The following is a 24,030-nucleotide window of genomic DNA, read 5'->3' on the forward strand; positions in this document are numbered from 1 at the left end:
AGTAATGTGTCAACAATCACAGTTGTCAAGTCCTAAAAGGCGTGTTCTTTATTTTTACGACATGAAAAATATATAGATTCATTCACAACCAGTAGGGTAGCCGAAATCAAAATCCATATCTTATATTCTTAGATATCAAAATCCTGACCACATAATTGTCTGGGACTAGATGACACTTGGGCAGACTATCTATATAAGTCTCTTTTATTTCAAATAGAGATAAAGTGCAAAACACGTGAAACTGATAAATGGAGCAATCTGATTAAGTGCTATATAGAGATAAAGTATTGACGTGTACGTTGGGGAAACTAGGAACACTTTGTAGGGATGCACTGGAGGTGGAGGCAGCGGGAGGGAGGTCGTTGGAGGGGACTGCTGGAGGTCGTTGCGGGGGCTGGAGGCCGCGAAGGTCGCTTGAGGTCGCAGGAGGGAGGTCGTCGCGACGCTGGAGGCCGCTGGAGGTCATCGCGATCGAGGTCGGCGCTCGAGGTCGCGGGAGGGAGGCAACGAGGCTATGGCTTCGGCGTTGGAGGGAGGCGACGGGGCTAGAGCTTCGGCGCTGGAGGGAGGGAGGGAGGCGACAGGGCTAGGGCTTCGACGCTGGAGGGAGGCAACGGGGCTAGGGCTTCGGCGCTGGAGGTCGAGAGCGGCACTTTTCGCGTTGAGTGACGCTGGAGGGCGAGAGAGAGGTTAGGGCTTTTTCGAGTTGGTGCGTGCACGTGTTTTACACGTGAGGGAGATTTTATATTACTAGTGTGGTCCAGGGGCGGACCAGGGAAACGCTGTCCAGAAGATCCCTCCCCGTCACAACGAGGCTGCTAACTCGCAGCGGCTGAGGGGAGGCACGAGGTCACGATGATGCCACTAGCCGGTGTGGCCTCTCGGTGAACTCGCGATGGCTGAGAAGAGGCTGTAAGTTCACGACGAATAAACATGGCATTAAAGTTAAGGGGGGTAAATAAATAAATTTAATAAATCCCTTAAAATAAATGAATAAGTTTGAATATATATGTAATATGAATTTAATTTGTTAACGTTCATGAACAATATTTGTGAATAATGTTTACGAATCATGTTCATTAATAAATTATTATCAATGTATTAAATATAAAATTTTAAATTGAACATACAAATTTGAATTAAAATTTCAACAATCAAATAAGTTTAAATCAAACTAAGTTTGAACCAGACTCAAGTTCATAAAAATAAATCAAGTCAAATTTCAACAGTTATTTTAATAATTTGATTTATTTTAGGCTCAACTTAATTTATCCCGATTATCTTATCAAATAAATTTTATGGCCCTGATTAAAATGATCAATTTGTGAGTTATGAGGTATTAACCCCAAATATCGCGTGGCCCAACAAGGTTACTACATGTAAGTTCGGCCCACTGACAGAAACGTTCCCATTATTAACCCAAATATTGTGCGGGCCAACAAGGTTATTCCATGTAAGTTCGGCCCATTTATTATTTTGCCCACTAACACAGAAACGGCCCTTCGCATTCGTGGTTCCCATTCTCAACGCATTCTGCTTGCCGTGCTCTCTCTCTCTCCAACAGCGAGTTCGCTTTCCCGCCACAATGGAGAGTTCCCTCGCGGCCCCTGCCATCGCTTATAGGCACAGCTGATCAACCAACGCGCCAAACCCCTCCTTTGACTGGAAGCCGCAGCTCTCGTTTTGCCCACAGGCTCCTCGTTTCTTCGCCCGCTAGAACGATGGCAGCAGAGGCTTCTCCCGGCGCCAACAAGCTGCCCGAACTCAAATTAGGTTTTTTTTTTCATTCTTTTCATTTCCTGCGTGGTCTTGATTCCTGTCCTCGTTTCTGTTACGCCTTTTATTGTCTTGTGGTTTAATTATTGTGCTGCAGATGCTAGGCAGGCACAGGGATTCATCTCGTTCTTCAAAACCCTCCCCAAAGTAAGTTCTTCCTTTTGTCGCCCCGTTGTGATTCATCTGTATTTTCTCTTACATAGCCATTAACTTGATAAACTTGGATTGTGCGTGTTCTGATAGGATCCTAGAGCTGTGCGCTTTTTCGATCGCCGGGTGAGTTCATTTGCCTCTTCACAGGATACATGTCTTTAATTACTTCTCCCTATTCTGGCACTACTTGTTGTTCTATTCTTTAAGATCCTGATCTCCATCCTCTATTTGTTTGTTCTCTGGGATCTTCTGTTAGCTCTCTGAACCTAGTGCTTCGTGAGGTGTTTTCTTGTATTTTTTTTTTCACTCAACATCATGCTCTGAAAAGATAATGATCTATTCGAGTTATAGTTAATACATTTGGACCCTGAACCCCAAGTGAGGGAGATTCGAACACCATAGACTTGCAAGATAATTCCATTTCTTGGAATAGGATCATTATTCATTTTGTTCATCAGTGATTCCCTGAAGTATGTGAATGAAGAGTTGCGGATTTTGGCACCTTAGAATTTTATAAATTTTTCTCATACAACATCCAAGAGTCAAGGAAACTTGATGCCCGTGTTAACCTGATAAAATTGTAACCAAATATTTAAAATAAATAGCACTTAGGTGGTTTTTGCTTGGTTAAACACTAGTTTTATAACTATTGAAACTTCCAAAAGAGCTTGCCAACATTAATGTGTGGATTATGTTGCATGAAATGAATTGCTTTTTTGCTTTGATGGCTATGTTCGAGGTATATATATTTGTAATATGTAATAAAAAAACATGCACAAATCCTTAGGCTGTGAGGCTTGCCACACTATAAAGTGTCCTCCACTGCTCTAAGAGTTTTGTGTAGATTTAAGGTAATTGCTAAATCTAGCCTAAACTTTACATTTTGTAACAAAGGTAGCCTGAAATTTCAGAAACATGTAATTGAGCTTGAACAAGGTTATAACAAATATAACCAACTGTTGTATTTCAATTGCAAATTTTGAGTTTGCTTCTGTACTTGCTTCATGTTTATAAATTAGTCTAGTTAGCATCTTAACTATATGTGCTAAATTGAACCTAACAAACCCAAGTTAAGTGTAGGTCAAACTCCATCAAACCTAATGACATGAATAAACTAACAAATATAGTTAGATGTGAAATGCATGTTAACTAAGTAAATTTGAATGGCTTAATGGATGGGTATATTTGTCACTTAATATGTTACCACATTTTAAGTTTAGGTTATAATAGTCCTGGTCAGTTGCATAACCTAACACAGACTATTAATTTTCTGACAGACCTAGCTCAAGGTTTCAAAAAACCTTGAACTTGGATAAACATTTCCTTATCATTATGATTTGTCTGTAAGCTATGTGTAATCTTCAAGTTCTACTTTACCAGGACTATTATACAGTTCATGGTGAGAATGCTACTTTTGTTGCAAGGTCATATTACCACACAACCACTGCTTTGCGACAATTAGGCAGTGGCTCAGATGGAATTTCCAGTGTGAGTGTCAGTAAAAGCATGTTTGAGTCTATAGCTCGTGATCTTTTACTGGAGAGGACAGATCACACATTAGAGCTATATGAAGGAAGTGGTTCAAATTGGAAATTGGCAAAAACAGGAACACCTGGCAATATTAATAGTTTTGAAGATATCTTGTTTGCCAATAATGACATGCAGGATTCCCCCGTGACAGTTGCATTGTTTCCTGTTTTCCGTGAGAACCAGTGTACTGTGGGACTAAGTTTTGTAGATATGACCAAACGGAAGCTTGGTGCAGCAGAGTTCCTTGATGATAATCAGTTCACAAATACTGAATCAGTTTTGGTAGCTCTTGGTTGTAGGGAATGTCTTATACCTGCAGAATGCGGAATATCAATAGAATTCAAAGCTCTTAATGTAGCTTTATCCAAATGTAATGTTCTTCTGAGTGAAAGAAAGAAATCTGAGTTCAAGTCAAGGGATTTGATGCAGGATCTCAGTAGGATCATCAGAGGGCCTACTGAACCTGTTAGAGATTTGCTTTCAGATTTTGAATATGCATTGAGTTCCCTAGGTGCATTGATATCTTATATGGAATTGCTTGCTGATGATAACAATTATGGGAATTTTACCATTGAAAAATACAACTTAGATAACTGTATGAGGTTGGATTCTGCAGCAATGAGAGCACTGAATGTCCTTGAAAGCAAAACGGATTTTAATAAAAACTTCAGTTTGTTTGGTCTAATGAATAGAACGTGCACTGCTGGCATGGGCAAAAGGTTGCTTAATAGGTGGCTGAAACAACCTTTGTTAGATGTCGATGAAATCATTTGTAGGTTAGACTTGGTTCAGGCATTTGCAGAGGACGCAGAGCTTTGTCAAGGATTGAGACAACATCTGAAGAGAATTTCTGATATCGAGAGGTTGACCCAGGCACTGAGGAAGAAGAGATCTAATTTGCAACCAGTCATAAAATTGTATCAGGTAAATCTTTAGTTTCTTTTGGAACTATCTCTCTTTTTTTTTAAATGACTCAGAACATTGATTCTACTGTTTTATTTTTACTTCTTTTATGTCTAATTATATAATAATCTCTTTTAACACATTATCTTCCATGAATAGTCAAGCATTAGGGTACCTTACATAAGAGATGTACTTGAGCATTACGAAGGTCAATTTTCCTCACTGTTAAGGAAAAAGTATTCCGAGCCCCTAAACTTCTGGATGGGTGAGGATAAACTAAATAAGTTCATCGCTCTTGTTGAAATATCTATTGATCTTGATCAACTTGAGAATGGAGAATACATGATCTCACCTGGGTATGATGAAAGCTTAGCTGTGCTAAGGAACCAACTCGACGAAGCGGAGCAACAAATAAACAATTTGCATAAGCAAACAGCAAATGATCTTGAACTTTCTGTTGATAAGTCACTGAAATTGGAGAAGGGAACACAATTTGGACATGCATTTAGGATCACAAAGAAAGAAGAACAAAAGGTGAGAAAGAAACTTAATAATGCTTACATTGTTCTGGAAACTCGGAAGGATGGTATAAAGTTCACAAATTCGAAGTTAAAAAAGTTGGGAAATCAGTACCAAGAGATACTGAATGATTACACAAATTGTCAGAAAGGTCTTGTGGCTAGAGTAGTTGATGTTTCTGCTTCCTTTTCTGAGGTACTCAAGCTGACACTTCAAATCTCATTTCAAATAAATTGCGTCCAGTTTTTATTTATTGTGTTCTGTTCCATAGATATTTGAGGCTGTTGCCGGGATTCTATCTGAGATGGATGTTCTTCTGAGCTTTGCTAATTTGGCAACCAGTTGTCCTGTTCCATATGTGAGACCAGATATCACACCCTCGGTGAGAATCCTGCAATAGTTTTGTCTATTTCTTACAAACATGTGTTTTGATGAACTTTTTGTCTACTTGCAGGATCAAGGGGATATCATACTAGAAGGTTGCAGACATCCTTGTGTGGAATCTCAGGATGGTGTTAATTTCATACCTAATGATTGTAAACTAGTATGTACACTGTTAAGTTGCAAAATTCTTCGAGCATTTTATCACAAGTATTTTCTTTTGACTGTAGTTTCTTTGCTTGCTTGTTCTAGGTCCGTGGAAAGAGTTGGTTTCAGATCATAACAGGGCCAAATATGGGCGGGAAATCAACTTTTATCCGACAGGTAAGTGAACTGTGGATGCTATAAATCATGTTATTCTCGACTTGTTCACCTTATGCAAAGTCAATATTCCACTAGATATATACCCACCCAAAATTATCATTTTGGGGACAATTTTGCATTCTATGAACGACATCAATATTATTTTTTTGTTAGTACCTTTCTTAGGGTTGCAGCAGTAAAAAATAAGTTGTCACTCCAGCTTGTTTAATCTCAAAATTTTGTGAAATTGTTGTGACTTGTGAAATTTGTATATAGCATACAGACACTCATAATTAGTGATTTAAAATGGGTCATACTATGCAACCTGACTGATCTAGCCTATGCCGTGCATGCCAATGGAACACAATATGAAATAGATGCATTGACCATGATTAACCATCATTATCTATCTTTAATCAGATGTTCCCTTCTTATAATATATATTCATAAGCTATCTATGTAACATTTGGTGGGCAATAGCACTGATAAGTCAGATACTTCATCTATCTGATATGTGTTGACATAAACCTGCGGGGATTATATATTAAATGGATATTACTATTAAATTTCCATTCCGATTCTTCTACTTTGACATTCACAAGTATAAAATTGCCCTTTAACTATGGAGACGGATAGAATTATTAGAAACTACCAAGTGCAAGGCATTCCTAGTCTTATTCCTAATTTTCTATGTCTATAATTGATGGATTGTAATTCTGTTTGATAATAATATGATACCAAGTTTTCTACTAGGTATCGGAGTCCATCCCACCATTGCATCTGATCTTGCTGCCTTTTCTCTCACCAGCCCATGGTTCTGCCATCGAGATGAGAAGAGACTCTTTTTTCCTTGATATACCCATTGACGACAGATGAGGAAGTCATTGACACCATAGTTGTAGCTTCATGATCATAAATTTGTATTATCAGTTTCTCTTGTTTCAGCAAAAATCAACTTTAAGTTGTGATACTAATTCTGTGCGCAAAGATATGAAGCTTTTTGTCTTTACTGTGCATTGTCTTGTGGTACATCTGGTGTTTCATTATCTACCTTATTAATCCTCAGGTTGGTGTGAATGTGCTGATGGCGCAAGTTGGTTGCTTTGTTCCTTGTGAGAGAGCAACCATTAGCATAAGAGATTGTATATTTGCTCGTGTCGGAGCCGGTGATTGCCAGGTGTGTTTACAATAGAGGAAAATTATTTTCAGCTTCATATTTATCTTCAGAAAACATAAATTACACAGAATATATCAGGATAAATGCATAGAAATTTTGAAGATTCAGAACTGTGGATTAACTCCATATTTTTGTTAGTTGATCCATAAGGACATAAGTAGCTAGTTCTAGATGGAGCAAGATCTATCAGTGAAAAATATCAGTCAGTCATGTAGAACCAAGTAATCTAACAAAAGTAAACAATGCATTTGATCTTTTGGTGTATCAGGACTTTGACTTGCATTCCTTAAGTAATCTTTCCTTTTTTTATTCATTAAATATGCTTTGCGTTCATCATTCAGTTAAGTCTTATACTGTATAGAAAGGCATACTTTACATTCTAAGACATCCATTATAAGATCAATGAACCACAGTAGTGAAGGCTAATCATGGCCCCAATGAACATGTAGATTATAGATGAAATGCGACTTGCACATTGTTCCTAAAAATGAATAACTAAAGGTACACTTTTGAATTACATCATATCTCAATCATATGTGGGATCATATGTGTGTCTAGCTAAGTGGGACATCACAAACGTTTAAATGAAAATCACTTCAATCTTCCTAGTTCCACTTCAGATAACCAAATTGCTGGTAATGCGGAACTCTAGTGGTATGATTAATTTAACATCTTGTGCATTCATGTACAATGTTCCACTCTCATGAATGTAGCAGTCGTTGCTAGGTCAAAGCAACAAATAGCATTATTGAAATGTGTGCTAGGCATCCTACCTTAGGAGCCTTCAGTACTTCAGCAAGGCAACTGTGCTATGCAATGAAGATGGAAAGGTGCACCATTTCAAATGGCCTGGGATACAAAAATAAAAAAGCGTGCCTAATATTAAAACATCAGATATCTTTGTTATCTTCCAATATGTTACAATGTTGAACCTAACCTAAGTACAGTAGCCAGTTATAACTTGTTGCCTCCATGATCTATCTCAAGAAGAGAAGAAATTTGAACATCGAAAGATTTGAATTTTTGTCTAATAAGGTAAAGATGGCATCTTCCAGATACTTTAAATTTCTAAATAACTATAGTAATTATGATATTTTGGCATAATGAATAGTACACGACATTTTGTCAAAATTTTAAATTAGATATTTCTACAAGTGTTTGATTTTTTTCTTAATATTGGGTTATCTGCTAATTGATGTTTTTCTATATATTAGTTACCAAAACATTTTTTGTCTATTACATTAGTGTAGTTTTATTTGTTGTATGAACATATACATTTAGATATTGTTAGTGTTTGCTCTCTTTTGTGAGAGTTATTGCATGTTACTTTCTAGTGCCTTAAAACATATTGTGAATGATTCCTCTAACTGTGTGTGTAAAAACAAACACACTGCATACTGTATCTATATGCCTTGGCAGGACAATAAGATTACAAGTATACCTACATATTTCCTGTGTATATTGAAGATTTGATCAAATATGACATCCATTTTTCTTCTTTTAATTCTACACAAACTATGCTGATTTTGCAGCTTCGCGGTGTTTCTACATTCATGCAAGAAATGCTTGAGACTGCTTCAATCTTGAATGGCGCTTCTGAGAAGTCGCTGATAATTATTGATGAGTTGGGCCGTGGAACATCAACTTATGATGGATTTGGTTTGTCTATCAGTTTTTGCTTACTTTAAATTGCAATTTTCTACTTATCAGCTTATCTAAAATTATTGATTTGCCTAATAGCTGTGATATTTACATAACTTCCTTTTACTGAGCTTCGTAGGTGGATGTTTAATTGCAAATTTTACCTTTATTAGAATTATTAGGTTATTGGAGTCAGTAGTTATATTTGTTTTAGGTTTGGTTCTACATTGATAGTAAGCCGACTCCAACTAGTGGGATAAGGCTTGGTTCTTATTGTTGTTTGGTTCTACATTGGATATTGTAGGGATCCTACCATGGTGTTGTAGTTCTTTCTGAATGAACAAAACAAGGCATTGTTTTGTTCCTTTCAAATGGTATTAGAGGAGAAAATTTCATAGGCTTTATCCTTTAGGCTCTGCTAATTAATATGACAACATGACCTCCCTTCCTCTCCCCTACCTCCACCCTTGGCAAAGTCCTAATTTTGTTCTCTCTTGGGTGCTTTTCTCCTCTCCCATTACATTTGTAAATGTCATTCACCTCTTACAAAACATCATCTCCTTTTCCTTCTCTTTTCGTATTCCTTCAAACCCTTGCCTCCTCCATCACAATTAGAATGATCTATTACTATGACCTTGAAACACTGATCTTTTGCTTCTTCCCCATAAACACAACCTTTCTAACCTTTCTTGTTAGTAGCATTGTGTGTTTCCTCTCCTACCTTTCTGCCATCACCTCCTCCCTTCATCCTTGTATACCTTGTTCGAACCCTTGGTCTGTACTCCTGTCTCTGTTTTTCAATCATTTAGTCCCTTAACATAAGCAACTGTCAACTCCTTTAATATTTGCCGTAATGTACTATTCTTCCTAATGCCTCGGTTACCACACCCATGTTCTGGAGAGATCCCTTCATCAAAACCTAAGCATTGTTCCCCTAGTCAATTTTATTTTGAGTCTCATGTCTATTGCCTGTCAAACTTCTTTTCCCATCTCCTTCATCTATCAACCAACCTCAGATCTAGACCAATCTCCTTCCCCACCTCCAATGTCGTCAATCTGTTCAGATCCCTTTCTCACCTCTTTAAAGAGCAACTAGATATCCTCTTCCAGGAGTTCCATTGTCATTGCCTCACATAGCCTTGCCTACTCATCAGGCCCACTGCCTCATCCCAATGCTTGAGTTAGCACTAGTTGGCATGCAATAGTTCTGTCATTTGCCTTTTGGTGTTTGGTACTTAGCACATCTTCTAAAGGCGGCATAATAACTCAGACTTAGCTTGAGATTTCAAACCTTGGCGGGCAGGATCAAATTGTTTTATAAACTTTTCCTTTGAGACTAAAGGCGGCACCACAATTACATAGGACTCCAAAAGTTCTTTTTCATTTCAAGTTCTCAACCACTCATTCCAATGCTTGAGTTATGTATATAGCATAATAATTATCTCCAAATAACATCAACAATAACAATTTGATATTTAATCCTTTTCAAATATTTTTCATGTGCCAAACCAAGTTTTTTTTTGTCTGTTTGTCGCACATGATAAGTCAGTGATAGGTGATTTATCTATTCAAAGTTTTATTTTATAGTTTGTTCTGCTTTCTGAGACATGTATGATCACTATCCTTGGGATGGATATGCTCTCATTCATATTGATACACGTACTCCTTTTAGGTGAACATTAGTTAAATTTCATTTTTCATTACTTTATAAATATTTCATACTTTTGGATTCCTTACAGATTTATCTTGTAATAACTTTTGTCCAGGCTTGGCATGGGCAATCTGTGAACATCTTGTGGAGGTTACTAGGGCGCCAACTCTTTTTGCAACTCATTTCCATGAACTCACTACATTAGCTCTTGTAGACACCCAGGAATGTTCTAGTCTGGCCACCGTTGGAGTGGCAAATTATCATGTTGGAGCGCACATAGATTCATCAAGTCGAAAGTTGACTATGCTTTACAAGGTAACTGACTACACTGCAGTACTTTCAATAATTCTATTGTCATGTTCTTTGGAAATTAATTTGTTTTTCTTCCTCAATGTTGTGTACAATAGACTCTTTTCTAGGCCCGCATCAGTGGGAGTTTTGTGCACTGAGCTGACCTTATTGTAGAATTATGGTTGTTCTACATTTACACACCTTAACTTGGTATATTTACAATTAAACTCTCTTTTATACAATGTGGTCCTTATTACTCCCCCAACTGAAAATTTTTGTAAAACATTTTTTTGCATACATTCAGTTCTAAGACCTTTTAATTGCTTGGCAAATTTGCTAGATGAATGTTGGGACTAACAAAAGAAGTGTGGTTCTCCTTGGATTGCACTTCTCTTAGAAGAATTGATAATCAATCTTATTATGTTTTATAGGATTGGAAGCAATGTGCATCACAACTTAGTTATCACAATGTAATTTCATTGACTCACTCGCAGCATCTCCTAAATCAATCATTAGTTGTTTCAATTAGATAAACTTACATGGAGCAAGAATCATGACTTTGCACTCTGGCTCTGCACTCATCTCTGACCACCAACATTTAAAGTATCCTTTTGGGAGCTTCAATATTTGGATTCAATGATTAAGGCTTCGGTATTATGCTGTGTGTAGATGTTGCATGCTTCAACACACTTAAATGTATGCTGAGATCAACTCATACTTTTACTTTATAATCCTCTTCCACTTTGGTTATTTACTTTCAAATTTAAGCTTATAGCAATTATAAAGCTAATTGATTTAAAAGTTTAGAAAATGCTGCAAGTATAAAAAGCATCTTGACAAATCTTGACAAATGGTTATTACTTACTAATACCAAAATAAGCATCTTGCATCATATTAGTACATTGGTTTCTATAGCATCCTAATGAAATCAACTTTATAATTTTTCAAGACCTAAGCTAAATAATACTTTTAGGATATTTGTTTTTTGAACTAATTTTCCATATGTACATAAGTATATCTTAGTTAATTATTGTGAGTTGGACTTATACTACCACAACTAAAACTAAAAGGATATAGGATTAAGTCACAAGAAGACAATGGTCTTGTTTGGCCCCATTCGGGCCATGTCTTCGCCAATATCACCAAATTTGTGCTGGCAGAATGAAACAAAAATACTTATCTATGCTGACATAGTATTAGTACTGGTTGGTGATCTAAATGATGTATTTCGGCCCCACCGACTGATATTGACCGACTTTTATAATCATACTAATAATATTTTATTTCTTGCTCCAATTTTTTAATGTCATAACAAACAAATGTTTCTACATTAATGCAACTGGAGTTAAAAAATACAAATTTATTAAAAGAGACATTAACTAGCATGACAACCCTATACAAAATGTACATATTGTAAATTTAAATTTATCAAAGTAAAAAAGATAAATTTATCATCTACATCTTTACTAGAGAGGTCATTTTAGACTATAGCTATTCCTTTACAAAACCAATCCAGTTGTGTATTCTGGTGGGGTTGATGGATTTTTATCACAAAATAAGCGAGGTCAGAAGTTCAACCTTTTTTTTGGTTTCTGATCAATGAGTTGTCTTGAACTAGCGGATTTCCAGTTCAGATTTTAATAGGTCAGATCAGCTAATCTGGGATAGTTTCTATGACTGTTATTCATCTTTGGGCTTTATTTTCATTTTTTTTTCAGCTATCATGGCATATCATGGATACCTTCCATGTACTGGTATCTCTTTTAATTGCTTTCTAATCTATCTCTGGGCTTCCTTTTCATTGATTTGAAGTTTTCAGCTATCATAGCATATCATGGATACTCCTGGTAGACTAATATTAAGTGCTTTGTTATTTATCTTTAGGCTGCTTCTTTTAAAAAAAAAAATTGCTAGTGGGTGAGAAGGTGTTGCCCTTACTGCATAAAATAAGAAAGGAACTTAACATGATTTAGCCATGACCGACAAAGTAATAACCAGTTCAGGGAGCAAGGCAAAACAATAGTCTACTAGCTTATAACACAATAAATCAACTAAAATTACATATATATAAATCTAAGTTAATAAGGAAAATATATTTGAGATTCTTTAATGCGTGGAAATCTCCACTCCATTTGCCGTATGCCTGTCCAGATTGATTGCAGTTGCTATTGCATTTGGAAAGATTCTGGAAGAGGGTCTAGTCACCCAACTATAGAAAAGATGCTTCCAGCACATGAAAATTGCTTGACTTGTAGCACTTTGCAAGAAGATAGGATCATTACGATGTAACCATAAAGACTAGCCATATTTGACACTGTTGTGAAAACCCAAGGATGCATATAAACCGAACTTTAGGTCGGATGCTTAAGAAAAAACATGCAAGGCAGTCATCTAGTGAAGTGTTGGAGATGATGCTGATGAGGTGCCAAACCCGTGCATAGCAATGTCACAAAACTTAAAAAGATGATCCCTTGTGTATGGCATTTCCAAAGTTCCTAATTAAGGGAGTTCATGAGAATTCCTTGTGGCCTTCTATTGTATTTTGTTTATGCTTATGTGATTCCTATCTTCCATTTGTAGCTCCAACCTGGTGCTTGTGATCAAAGCTTCGGTATTCATGTTGCGGAACTTGCAAATTTTCCTGAAGATGTTGTAAGTCTAGCTAGAAGGAAAGCTGATGAATTGGAAGATTTTTCTCAGGGATCAAAGGACAGTGATGGTTCAGAGAAACAGGTTTGCTATAAAAGATTTTACTTTTGCCAATGATATTTTGTTTTGATCGCAAGGACAATGCATATTTGGTGACCCTCTGCCATGTGTCTTTGGATATACATTAATCTACTTTGCATCTGCATATTTGCGATGAAAAGGCACCAGAGCTACTTGAGAACCATTTTGCCAACTACGTTTCTCCGTTTTGCCAGTCTAGAGTTTGTCAATTATCTCGTGAGTTTTCTGTAATATGTATTCATTTAGAAGCAATAATAATTCTTCCCAATTTTTCTGTCATGTATGCATGTCTCTCCACATGCATGTGCCTCAATCATGCAAGCAAACCCTTCATTAGTTATTCCGTTGCCCTCATGTAAATGTGGTAGGAGTTTCTTGTCTAAATGGGTTTCCGAACCACTTGATTTGCACTCGGGTTGTCCTTTTAGTTCATACGGGTTAGGATTACCCTCAAATTCATTTCATCCTTTTGCTTCTTTTCATTTTCTTTTTCATGTTATTGTGTTGTTAGACTCATTTCTTTCCTGTGCCTCTATCTATCGTGGCAAAAGGTGATGCGCTCACCTTAGGCACCCCTCCACGTCCGCCCCAAGGCATTTGAAAGGGAGGTAAATCACGGTAACCGAGCGACGTCTCTTTAGGTTGGAGGAATTTTATTTCCCAAGGGATTGTTCCCTTGGGGATTCGATCTCTGTTCTCTTGTGGCAATCTGCCACTCGAATACCAACTTAGCTATGTCCATGGGCCTTGTGCCTCTATCTATGTTGTATAATCCAATGATTTACCAGAGCAGTAGCACAATCACGAGTAGATTAGAAATCAGAAAGGCTATCAAAGTGAGGCATATTGTGAGGTAGATCATATATGAGCAAGCCATGTGTGAAGAAATAAATGCCTCATTGGGTGCTTGATCTTCTCTAGGATAAAATGTTCTCCGTGATTTATCTGTATGTATCTTGTTGTGGGGGTAGCGATATTGGGCTGTTTAGGATGAGTGATATCACCTTTGCTCCAATGTGAGGAAAAAACAGTAGGATATGAATTTTGACGTCCATTAACTACTCCATTATTTAATTGTCTCAATATTATCTTTTACTATTAAATACCTATCGCATTAAGCTTCATGTGAAAGCAAACTCTCGCCATGTTTTAAATTCTTGTTTGATCCCTCACAAGCTTTCCAAATATGATCAAAGTTAAAAGTGCTTTACAAAAAACAGGAGCCAATATCATCCTTTGTTTTTCTTGTTGGAAGAGACAGTTAATAATGATGAATAAAGCATATATGCTTTTCTTATTTCAAGGGGTTTGTGAGTTAATCATTCTCTTCACCTCGCAGGTTGGGTGTAAGCGGAAAAGATTATGCACACCTGAGGACATAACTAAAGGCGCAGCTCGTGCCCATCGCTTTCTAGAGGAGTTCGCTGCTCTACCTTTGGATCAGATGGACATGAAACAGTCAATGGAACATGTGAATAAGCTGAGGACTGAGCTGGAGAACGATGCTTCCAACTTTCCATGGCTCCAGCAATTTTTCTGAGACTCGAAGTCTTTCCACGAGGCATTGAATCCTGTGTCATGATTTGTTTGAATGGTTGAGCAAAAGATGCCTTTACTATCAAGTAATGTGTTTGTGCTCATTTGCTCTCACTTTTGTTATAGGGCATGATCTGGACTCTGGAGGTTGTATATGTCTATAGTTCAGTTTTGTTAAATATTGAATGATCCAATCCACTCATCAGAGATGTCATTTCTGTTATTATGATTTTATTGCTATGTTTATATATTTATAGATGTTGTCATTGGGCATTGTGGATGCCTCACAATCAAAGGCGTCTCAGCATGTGAGAGGCGTCATGTATATGTATACACAAACGTTGTATGTACGTTAATGTATATATTCAATAAGTATTTAAAATTTTTTAGAACACTATAATTAATAGAGGAAATTTTTTATTAATTCAAATATATTATAATTCAATTTTTAAATTTTTAAATTTTAAATATATATAATATATCATGTGAGTTTCTAAAATTTTTAATGTTGAACTCTATAATAAAAAAAAAGAAATCTGAACCTTAAAAAGAAAATCTTATTAACTCAAATTTATTATAACTTAGACCAATATCGCACACGGGTGAGCGACGTAACAAAGCACTTTCGGATGTGTATATATATAAGATTTGATACCCTAGACATTCTTGGATGCTGCTCATATGTTTGGAAATGCCCTGGTGGATATCCTGACACCCTAATTCACTTTTAAAAATCAGAACGCCATACATATGTATATTTATTTGGTCCACATAAGGTTTTTGTGAGCACTATAAAATAAATAGGATAACATTCGTTTGCTATAATTTATTAATTTACGTTTGATATCGTTAGCTCATTTTGATGCAAACAAAGCTTTTAATTAATATAAAAGCTAAGCTTCGTGTAGCCTACACCTTGGCCAGATTAAAGTACCATCAATTATTTGATGCAAACAAAGCCTAGTGTTCATCATTCTTTGTGCACTAGAAAATTCCTCTAAAACATTGCAACAAGGCTAGAAAAGCACGAAGAGCCAATTGTTGCAAATACAAAATATTGTTTTGCCCTCAATTGCATAACGTTAGTACATGATATTAGATCTGCCAAAACCCAAGCAGCAAAACTCAATATCTTACCAAGTTTATATAGAAAACTTTGGACGTATAACAGTTTGATCAATTTCCTAGGTAAACAAAATTGGAACTTTGGATGACGACTTGAAAAAGCAATCCTTCAATCCTCTAATTCAATAATCTTCACGACAGAAGCATCCCCAACCTTTTGGCAGATGACAACACGATCATGAGATTTGATCAGCCCAGAGGCTTTTCCATGATCAAGAGCAACCTTCAGCACTGATTCATTGGAGGCACCAGTAGACTCAGCCTGCACAATACACGTCAAGCTGCTTAAAATCAAAAGGGAAGATTGCAGATTTCATCTGAATAAAATAAGGCAGCCAATTATCAGAGAGAGAGAAAGAGAGAGAGAGAGAGAGAGAGCGCAAAGTTTAGTTGCGCAAAGTTTAGACGATACGAACTGTTCATTTTGTCAGGATATTTTGGATAGCACGAAATATATGCCACTGAGAAACTATATAAATTTTGCATTGGACAACTTTGTGAATATAGAAAAATGAGCATGGAATACACCTTTGTGCATCAAAGGTTACTCATCCCTTTAAACATAACCTTCGATTGAAAAAGCATTTCATCTGATACCGGCAGCCTATACCTATCAATCTGATTAATCATCCATAATAATTTGCAATTGAAGAGAAACTTTTTTTTATCATGAAACAAAATTCCAAAAAAAAACATATCAACCAAGTTACTATCATTAATACCATTGAAAAGTTTCTGCTGAAACCTAGGTGAAATTCCAAAACCAACACATCAAACCTGTTGCTATTAGCCATACTATTGAAAAGGTTCTCTGATGTAACATAACACTAACTTCTATAGATAAGAGTGTACAAGAGTAATAAACAATCAAATGAGAGATGAAAAGAGAGACTAATGCTCCTGGACTCAAGTTAAATACCAGGCTATTAATAACTTTAGAAATAGCATCTGGAATACATAAAATATTGAGAAAGAAACAGAACACAATATTCTTGAGAAGCGCATACGAGCATCTATTCAAAGGGAAAAAACAACATGATTCCATGGTATTATATACGCAACAATTATATACAGGTTACAAGATGAGAAGTTGAAATACTTACAGGATGGCGAGGGTCAGCCAACATGGGGAAAAGACCTCGAACAATGAGTGATTGTCTAGCCTGCCAATGTATTAGCTACCATTAGACTTGACTCTAATCAACCTAACAAGTAATAGTAACTATTTCAAAGAGTAAATAAGGTTCAAAACATAGCATTGTCAAGGCCACATTTAAGCCATTTATTCATGTTTATGGACATCAAGTGGAAATTGTTATGTGACAAAAAAACTCAGGTGTCTGCAGACTGCAGATAAAGGGAAAAAAAATACTATTGATAGTCACATACTTCAAAAGCGCCACTGAAACTCCATCGAAGTTGGTTTGTCTTAAGCCGAGGAACGACCACAGATAGCACAGGCATAGTAGGCCTATACTTGGCTATTAATCTATCGAGTGAACAAAAGTCCCATAAGGATTTGCAGTAGATGACAAAACAATTTAACAATTAACACAAATGACTTCCAACTAAAAGAGCACCTTGCTGCTCTACCAGAAGAGGTGAAACAAATTATAATGGAAGCCTTTACTTTAATAGCAGCACGTACCTGAAGATAAACGCAGAAAGTTCTCATGCATGTTCGCACTAAGTACACTAACTAGAGGAATATTGTATATGAAAAACATAATTCAATAACATACTGCAGATGATGCAATGGATTCCAGGTGAGTCATTGGTTCTCCAACATACTTAACAGTCTTCTTAAAGTACAAATCCTGGTTGAAAACTTTCTCGGCCTGCAAAATGTTGTACCCATAAAGGTCCAAAAGCACTAGCAAAGTTACTAGATAAAGGGAGCAAAGAAGTCCTAATAAACAGAGAAATGCACATGGCAAAAATTCAATAAATACAACAATTTAACAGCTCAAAAACAAAGCAACAGAGTCAAAAACAAAAGAAAATTAGTGCAAGCAAAGTTATTTATATCCAGACACCCAAACACACTCAATATTATGTTAACTTAAATACATGATGGAATTTGTAGAACCAAATATAGAAGTATACTCATTGTCATGGATGAGTAAAAATATTGTTTATATAATAGTGTATGATCGCTTCATGTTTTTTCTGAAAAAGACAAGACCTCTTTATATTTCCTTCAGGGCTCAGCAATGTTTTCACTATAAATTTCAACCACCCATTCTTATTTAATTGAAGACTCACCTCATAACAAATTCTACCTACAGTTGAAATGGTTTCTACAGGGTACAACCCCCGAAGTGTTTCAGCACCCAAAAGGATAGCATCACTACCTGGAAAGAATCAACCAAGCTAATTAAACCTTATGCAAAAACAAAATGCAGGCATCTTGAACTATAAATTAGACAATCACATATAGAATATAGGAACCAAATATACCATCAAGTATTGCATTGGCCACATCAGTTGCTTCTGCACGTGTAGGTCTCAAGTTGTCAGTCATGCTATCAACCACACGTGTGACAACTGCTGGCTTTCCAGCCATGTTGCACTTATAGACAGCAGCCTTTTGGAATAAAAACACCTGCAGATATATCTCAAATATTAGAAAATAAAGAAGTATTGAAGTTATATAAAGCACTCAAATAAATTGGTTTGCTACAAATTCAAAATATATACATAATAGTTACAACAGCTTCAACAATCAAAGATTCAAAATAAAAAATAGAAGTCATTTTGAGAATTTTATATCCTCCATAATTAGATGCCAACAGTTGCTCAAAAATTAATCAAGTAGGAGTAGCAAATAACTATGCACTATTGAAAATAGAGAAGCCATCTAGCATGTATTCATGCTACCAGATCAACAGGCACACAAGCCTATAATCATCCAACTTAAATGTTCCTGTCATATGTTCTCGCAACTAAGACGCAATTGTGGCAACACGACTAGGGAAGCAAGTTGTTGTGGCATCACTGCCATGGCAGGGGCATTGGTTTGGAATGACGGTATCGACGGTAGTGCAAAACAACGGAGGCCCTTGGATGCAACATCACGGATAGGGATCGGTGATGGCAAGGTAACAAGTAAAACATGAAAGAAAAAGAAAATTGTGGGACAATTATAAGATGGACATGGAAAAATTTTGTGATAAGACTATAATTGTTGTGATGACATAGGCACTGAATTAGGGAACAAGTTGATGTGTAAGGTGGAATTAGGGGGCAAGAAAACTAGTACTGATACTAAAGCACTAAGCTTCCACTCAAATACCAATTGATGCAGAACCATTGCACCAATATGAACCATTAAACCACACACCACACAGGAACTTGGGACAAAAAGTAATGAAGCAAAGAGGAAACTATCTCAAAAAGAGAAAACAATATTAAATGAAACAAGAATATTACATAGACTCGAATCCACTTTCATAAACTCAAAATCGGCAAAACTATGAAATAAATAGCACTGATTGGGAACCACAATAATCTCAGTAAATTCTTCCTGAATCAAAGAACTGCTACAATAATGTTAAAAGATCCCCATTAAACTCTAACCAAATTAAAAGTATTCCTGCCAGATTAAGAATTACCAAACTTCAATACCAGAATCAAGACAATTAACAAAATCAATTACAAATTTAAAATTTTAATTAAAATTAATTCACAATTTGCATCAAGTAACTATATTATATAAATGTTTTATTTGAATTCCCTACCTTCTCAGGTGGGAGATCTATTCCAAGATTCCCACGAGAAAGAATTATACCATCCGCTTCTTGCAGAATCTCATCAAAATGTGTTAAACCCTGCAAGAAATGAGTAATAAAACTCATAATACACATTCCTTCGTAAAGGTTTAATTAATATAATCACTAACCTCAACGCTCTCAATTTTTGCAAATATTTGAGTTTGGCTCAAATCACCTAACTTGGATAAAAATTCCCGGGCCTGCATTGAACAGAAAAGATCCAAAATAAATTTTTAGGTAAACAAACAAGTCAAGAATGAGATTTTAAGTGAACAATTGAGGTAAAAAAAAAACTCAACATCCTCGACAGTAACTACACAAGGAAATATAATTGAATTGTGCAAATGGGATAACTTACTTCCCGAACATCCTCAGCATGCCTTGTGTAAGATAATGAAAGGAAATCAATTTTATTGCGGACACCCCACGTACTTATTGCCTGAAAATAGACATTTTCAAGGAAATACAAAGTTTTTAATCAAACGCGTGAGGAATTGAGAAGCGCTACATCAATAGTGAAATTTCAAGTCTTAAATAGCAATCATGCTTTTTTCATGTTAGTACTTGGACTTGGTATGCAAACTAACAAGTGCCATATTTATTTTCAATACATTAAAAACATAACAGTATGGTCAGTATGGTAGAATAACCAAAAAACCTGAAAAGAAAAGAGGCTGCATGAGCAAAATGTTTAGAGGAGAAACATTCAGCACAAGTCCAACGCAGTTGGACAAATAAAATTGTAGCTAAATCCTGGGATACATTACTATAATGTGAGAAAGATCTGATGATATCACAAAATGTGAAGTGTCTTTTGTGCAGCTACCAGCAACAATTTTGTTACAAAAATAAGTCACAGTTGCCAATTGAGAACAAACAAATGATAACATTATGCCACCTTTACTAATATTCATTATTAATAAAAATGGATAGAAGCCTTTCACAGATGGGTCAAGGGAACCAGATCTCAGTATGAGTGGGCAGGTGAAGATCAAACAGTTTCTTAATTGCTAGGTTTTAAGGTATCTTAATGTGAGTAAGAATGATGACGAAGTATGATCTGCAGTATTTAGAAATTCAATATTAACACTCCAATCATATCCTTTCTCTCTAGTCCATCACACAAATATTATGGATTAATCCAAGGGTAGTATTCCTTTGATGGAGGGCGAAAGCAATAGAAAGGATTCACATGGCATCGTAACAAGAGCTAGAAGAGGACAGATTATGGAAATAGAGTTGTGATTACAATGACAAAGGTAGAGTTTACTAGGCTTAGATTTATATTCAACAAAGTGAAGACATGAACAATCATTTAATAACTATAATATCACTATTCTAACTCGTCAAAATGCCAAAAGTAATAAAAGACAATTTTGTTTAATAAGACATACCTTGATAACTACAACCAAAAGGCAAACATCAAAAAAGAGATAATGAGATCCAACTATTTTGGATTTACCAAAAAAAATTATAGCAGGAACAATAAATATGATAACCACAATGCTAAAGAATGTGCTAAAATATTCCTTACCTTCTTATCGGCTTCAGTGAGTGTAGGTAAACTGATATGAAGTTGGGAGACATGCAAAGTGAAAAGTGATCCAGCTAGAGTTGCTGAGTTTTTAATTGTACAGACTACATCATCACCTTTGAGCTCAGACACCTGCAACAACATATGTACACTTGGGAGACATGCAAAGTGAAAAGTGATCCAGCTAGAGTTGCTGAGTTTTTAATTGTACAGACTACATCATCACCTTTCAGCTCAGACACCTGCAACAACATATGTACACAAAATTGTCTGGAACACAGATACAACAGCCTGAAGAAATCAAGCAAAAGACAGAAAAATCAAATATGGAATTCAGCAAGGTAAAAAATCCAGCATCCCACTTAGAGCTACAGTCTGATATAGTTCTCAGAGATGCAACATTTAGCCTCTGACAACTGAATCACTGTTTTTTTAGTCATATATTAATCAATCAAAAAAAGTAAGTGAGAAGAATTACCTCCAGCCAAACAGATGTAGTTTCACTACCGGTAAACAAGTATTGGCCCATAAATATTGTGTCTCCTGGTGTCACTGCCTGCAATGTACATATCAAAAGCTTAAAATAACATTAAAGTTAAAGATTGAAGTTATGCTGTAGTTCAACATATGGAAGTTACAAAAAGAAGTAAAATAGCAAATTAAACATCTTCCAGAGTCATCCATACATAAAGATTATGCAATAGAAAATTAGCCATACTGTTAAGTGTTAGCAAAAGAAGCACTGTCTTTTTCTACTCCTAATATCTGCCAATACAGTTGGTTTAGGTCTGCCTACCCCTATACCACTTGTCCTGATTTATTAAACCTGTCTAGTGCATCAATTATCTCATTTTTCATTCATTCACCTAATCCAGTAGATCCAATGTAGATTACTTTAAGATAATCCACCCCTCTTATCAGATAGACCTCAAGAAATTATGCAAAAAACCTAGAAGTAGCATATATATAAGGGAGATAAGTATGTTTTAGTAGGTAGAATGACAAACCTTCTATATTGCGTGGCAAATTGGTAATTCAATTAACACATAGTAATAGTTAATAGAGCTTATTCATAAACTTGGGCATTGACTTCTTCAATTACCATCAAATTATCATCAAAAAGAGAGGGCATATGGATTGCACAGGAAATCATATTTGTTCCTTTCTTTAGTCATCAAAGTGTAAGAATACAATGAATAGGTTAGGCAACATATGCTTAGACCTAACTCCTTTACAAAAAAAACAACGACACTCACAATATCAAGAGAAAGATGCATAGAACAGGTTATTAAGAGCCCAATTCAATTGCCAATGAATCCAATGCAAGGGTGAAAATAGCTTACCTTTGATAATCCAGTAAAGTTTATAGGTAATAACTCAGACGACGCTTCCTTCTCTTGGTCTGGTGTCAAAACAACAGAAGCATCTGCCTCAAGCGAGATGGCCTTCTCGCTTTTGTTCACAACTTGCAACTCAGGACCCACAGTATCTAGCATGACCTGCGTATCAAATCATTTTAGTAACTACATATGCCAGTTTGATGAAAGAAAATTCATTACAATAAAAAATGGCTAGTTTCATCTAATAGTAGATATATCATAAGGAAACTTAAAAATGGCGCCTTCCAAGTAGAAAGATGTGAAAAGAACAAATCAGTATTATCAGGATGGATCATTATCTTTAATATAAGGTTGAGTACATTAGTAAGCATGATTACACACATTTTTTGAGGCCTATTAAATTTCATGTGCCATTGTGATATTATGATTTCAAAATTCAAAGTAGACAGATATAAAGGAGATATTTTTTTATTGAAGTGCTAGCTTCCAGTACCATTTTAACAGAAGAAAATTCATTACAAAGAAAAATGGTTGGTCTCATTTAATTATAGATCATCAGGTAACTTAAAAAAGAGCGCCTTCAAGGTATAAAGAAGTGAAAGGAACACCCATGGTTAAGTCAGGATGGCATCACCATCTTGACTGTAAGTGTCTCCAACTATATTTAGTCTTCTGCCATTAGAAGCGTAGTAAAATCATTAGGTGAGTGATGGTGAGCCTTACGGCGCAAAGCTTCTTGGTGCCCTTGACGGCCACCTTCAGATTTTCCAGTGTCTCCTGGTGATAGCCAATGTCCCCCCAGGAGAAGTCAAAGCGCGCCACTACCACGACAAAAGAACCAATCACCAGAGCGAAACGAAACAGTGAGCATGTCATCGACAACACGCAACAAGCATCTCATCAGAAAACGCAAAGAGCGCGAAGCATACCCGACATGCCGGCCTTGAGGCAGGCAGATATCACCTCCACCGACCGGGATTTGGGGCCGAGCGTCCCGACGATCTTAGTCATGGCGGGGAAGAAACTCTGGAGAGCCAAAAAGCACAGGATTTCACACCAGTGATCGCACAAGAATCAACCTAAGCTCCGTCTGTCAAAATTACAGGAAGATAAACGTACTGGCTTGGAGGGCTCGAGGATGGAAACCATCCTGATGGGTTCTTCGAGGAGGAGGTTGGTTGAATGCATGCTTCCTCCTTGATCAAAGTCCGGAAAACGAGAACTGGATCCAAGAGGAGGAAGAAGCGGAGCGACGAGGAAAGCCTTGCCCGGTAGAGAGACAAGGTTAGGGTTTGGCGACAGATTGCGAAGTTAATACTTTTGGACACGCAATCATAATTCAATTTATTCCCGGGTAGCTAGCTTACTGCTGGCTTCATCCTTACCCTGAATTAGAATGGAAGCTTCTGGTGGAGCCCGTGTAAGCCCTGTTTTTTGTTGGCTACTGGTGATCTGGGTGTCTCGACTGTGGGACTCTTATTGGATTGGGAATAAAAAGGCGAAATATTCTCCTTCCCGGTGTCAATTAAAACCAGCGGCGACCCCCGGTTTGGGTTCCTCCCGTGGGCCCCATCTGGATGCTTCATTTTCTTTTAAAATATAAAATAAAATTACACCACTAATTAAAATTATTATATATTTTAATGTCGCAACTTATTTTATGAACA

The 24,030-nt window shown here is 36.5% G+C and overlaps 2 protein-coding genes across 3 annotated transcripts; one reads left to right on the forward strand and one right to left on the reverse strand.

Moving 5' to 3' along the window:
• The first annotated feature begins 1,510 nt into the window (after nucleotides 1–1,510).
• LOC122020020 (DNA mismatch repair protein MSH2-like) lies at nucleotides 1,511–14,817 on the forward strand. Of its 2 annotated transcripts, none has more exons than XM_042577719.1 (13): nucleotides 1,511–1,773; nucleotides 1,874–1,923; nucleotides 2,020–2,052; nucleotides 3,310–4,383; nucleotides 4,522–5,076; nucleotides 5,153–5,263; nucleotides 5,336–5,425; nucleotides 5,515–5,586; nucleotides 6,632–6,742; nucleotides 8,275–8,401; nucleotides 10,150–10,349; nucleotides 12,906–13,058; nucleotides 14,395–14,817. In XM_042577719.1, exons 1-13 carry the CDS (start codon nucleotides 1,722–1,724, stop codon nucleotides 14,593–14,595), a joined length of 2,829 nt encoding a protein of 942 aa, XP_042433653.1. In that variant the 5' UTR covers nucleotides 1,511–1,721; the 3' UTR covers nucleotides 14,596–14,817. The 2 variants fall into 2 exon arrangements, with proteins under 2 accessions (XP_042433653.1, XP_042433654.1); XM_042577720.1 differs by having other exon boundaries at nucleotides 3,354–4,383.
• A 750-nt stretch (nucleotides 14,818–15,567) lies between these two features.
• Nucleotides 15,568–23,664, reverse strand: LOC122019758 (pyruvate kinase 1, cytosolic-like). The gene is made up of 16 exons (XM_042577269.1): nucleotides 23,483–23,664; nucleotides 23,293–23,389; nucleotides 23,087–23,184; nucleotides 22,367–22,522; nucleotides 21,502–21,579; nucleotides 21,024–21,155; nucleotides 19,848–19,928; nucleotides 19,618–19,689; nucleotides 19,457–19,546; nucleotides 18,177–18,321; nucleotides 17,982–18,070; nucleotides 17,459–17,554; nucleotides 17,297–17,364; nucleotides 17,106–17,205; nucleotides 16,820–16,879; nucleotides 15,568–15,978 (listed from the first exon to the last, which is right to left on the reverse strand). The coding sequence occupies exons 1-16, from the start codon at nucleotides 23,549–23,551 to the stop codon at nucleotides 15,826–15,828; spliced, it is 1,584 nt and encodes a 527-aa protein (XP_042433203.1). The 5' UTR covers nucleotides 23,552–23,664; the 3' UTR covers nucleotides 15,568–15,825.
• Between the last annotated feature and the right edge of the window lie 366 nt (nucleotides 23,665–24,030).

This window comes from Zingiber officinale, chromosome 9A (genome assembly GCF_018446385.1).
Source record: "Zingiber officinale cultivar Zhangliang chromosome 9A, Zo_v1.1, whole genome shotgun sequence".
Taxonomy (NCBI): Eukaryota; Viridiplantae; Streptophyta; class Magnoliopsida; order Zingiberales; family Zingiberaceae; genus Zingiber; species Zingiber officinale.

What these genes read in the sequence shown, in the direction of transcription:
- LOC122020020 (XM_042577719.1), top strand. Translation starts at nt 1,722, where the DNA reads ATGGCAGCAGAGGCTTCTCCCGGCGCCAACAAGCTGCCCGAACTCAAA. An exon ending in CAGTCATAAAATTGTATCAG is followed by an intron (nt 4,384 to 4,521) that starts GTAAATCTTTAG and finishes TTCCATGAATAG; the next exon opens with TCAAGCATTAGGGTACCTTA. An exon ending in TCGGAGCCGGTGATTGCCAG is followed by an intron (nt 6,743 to 8,274) that starts GTGTGTTTACAA and finishes CTGATTTTGCAG; the next exon opens with CTTCGCGGTGTTTCTACATT.
- LOC122019758 (XM_042577269.1), bottom strand. Translation starts at nt 23,551, where the DNA reads ATGCATTCAACCAACCTCCTCCTCGAAGAACCCATCAGGATGGTTTCC. An exon ending in CTACATCTGTTTGGCTGGAG is followed by an intron (nt 21,156 to 21,501) that starts GTAATTCTTCTC and finishes ATGTTGTTGCAG; the next exon opens with GTGTCTGAGCTCAAAGGTGA. An exon ending in GTTTCAGTGGCGCTTTTGAA is followed by an intron (nt 16,880 to 17,105) that starts GTATGTGACTAT and finishes ATACATTGGCAG; the next exon opens with GCTAGACAATCACTCATTGT.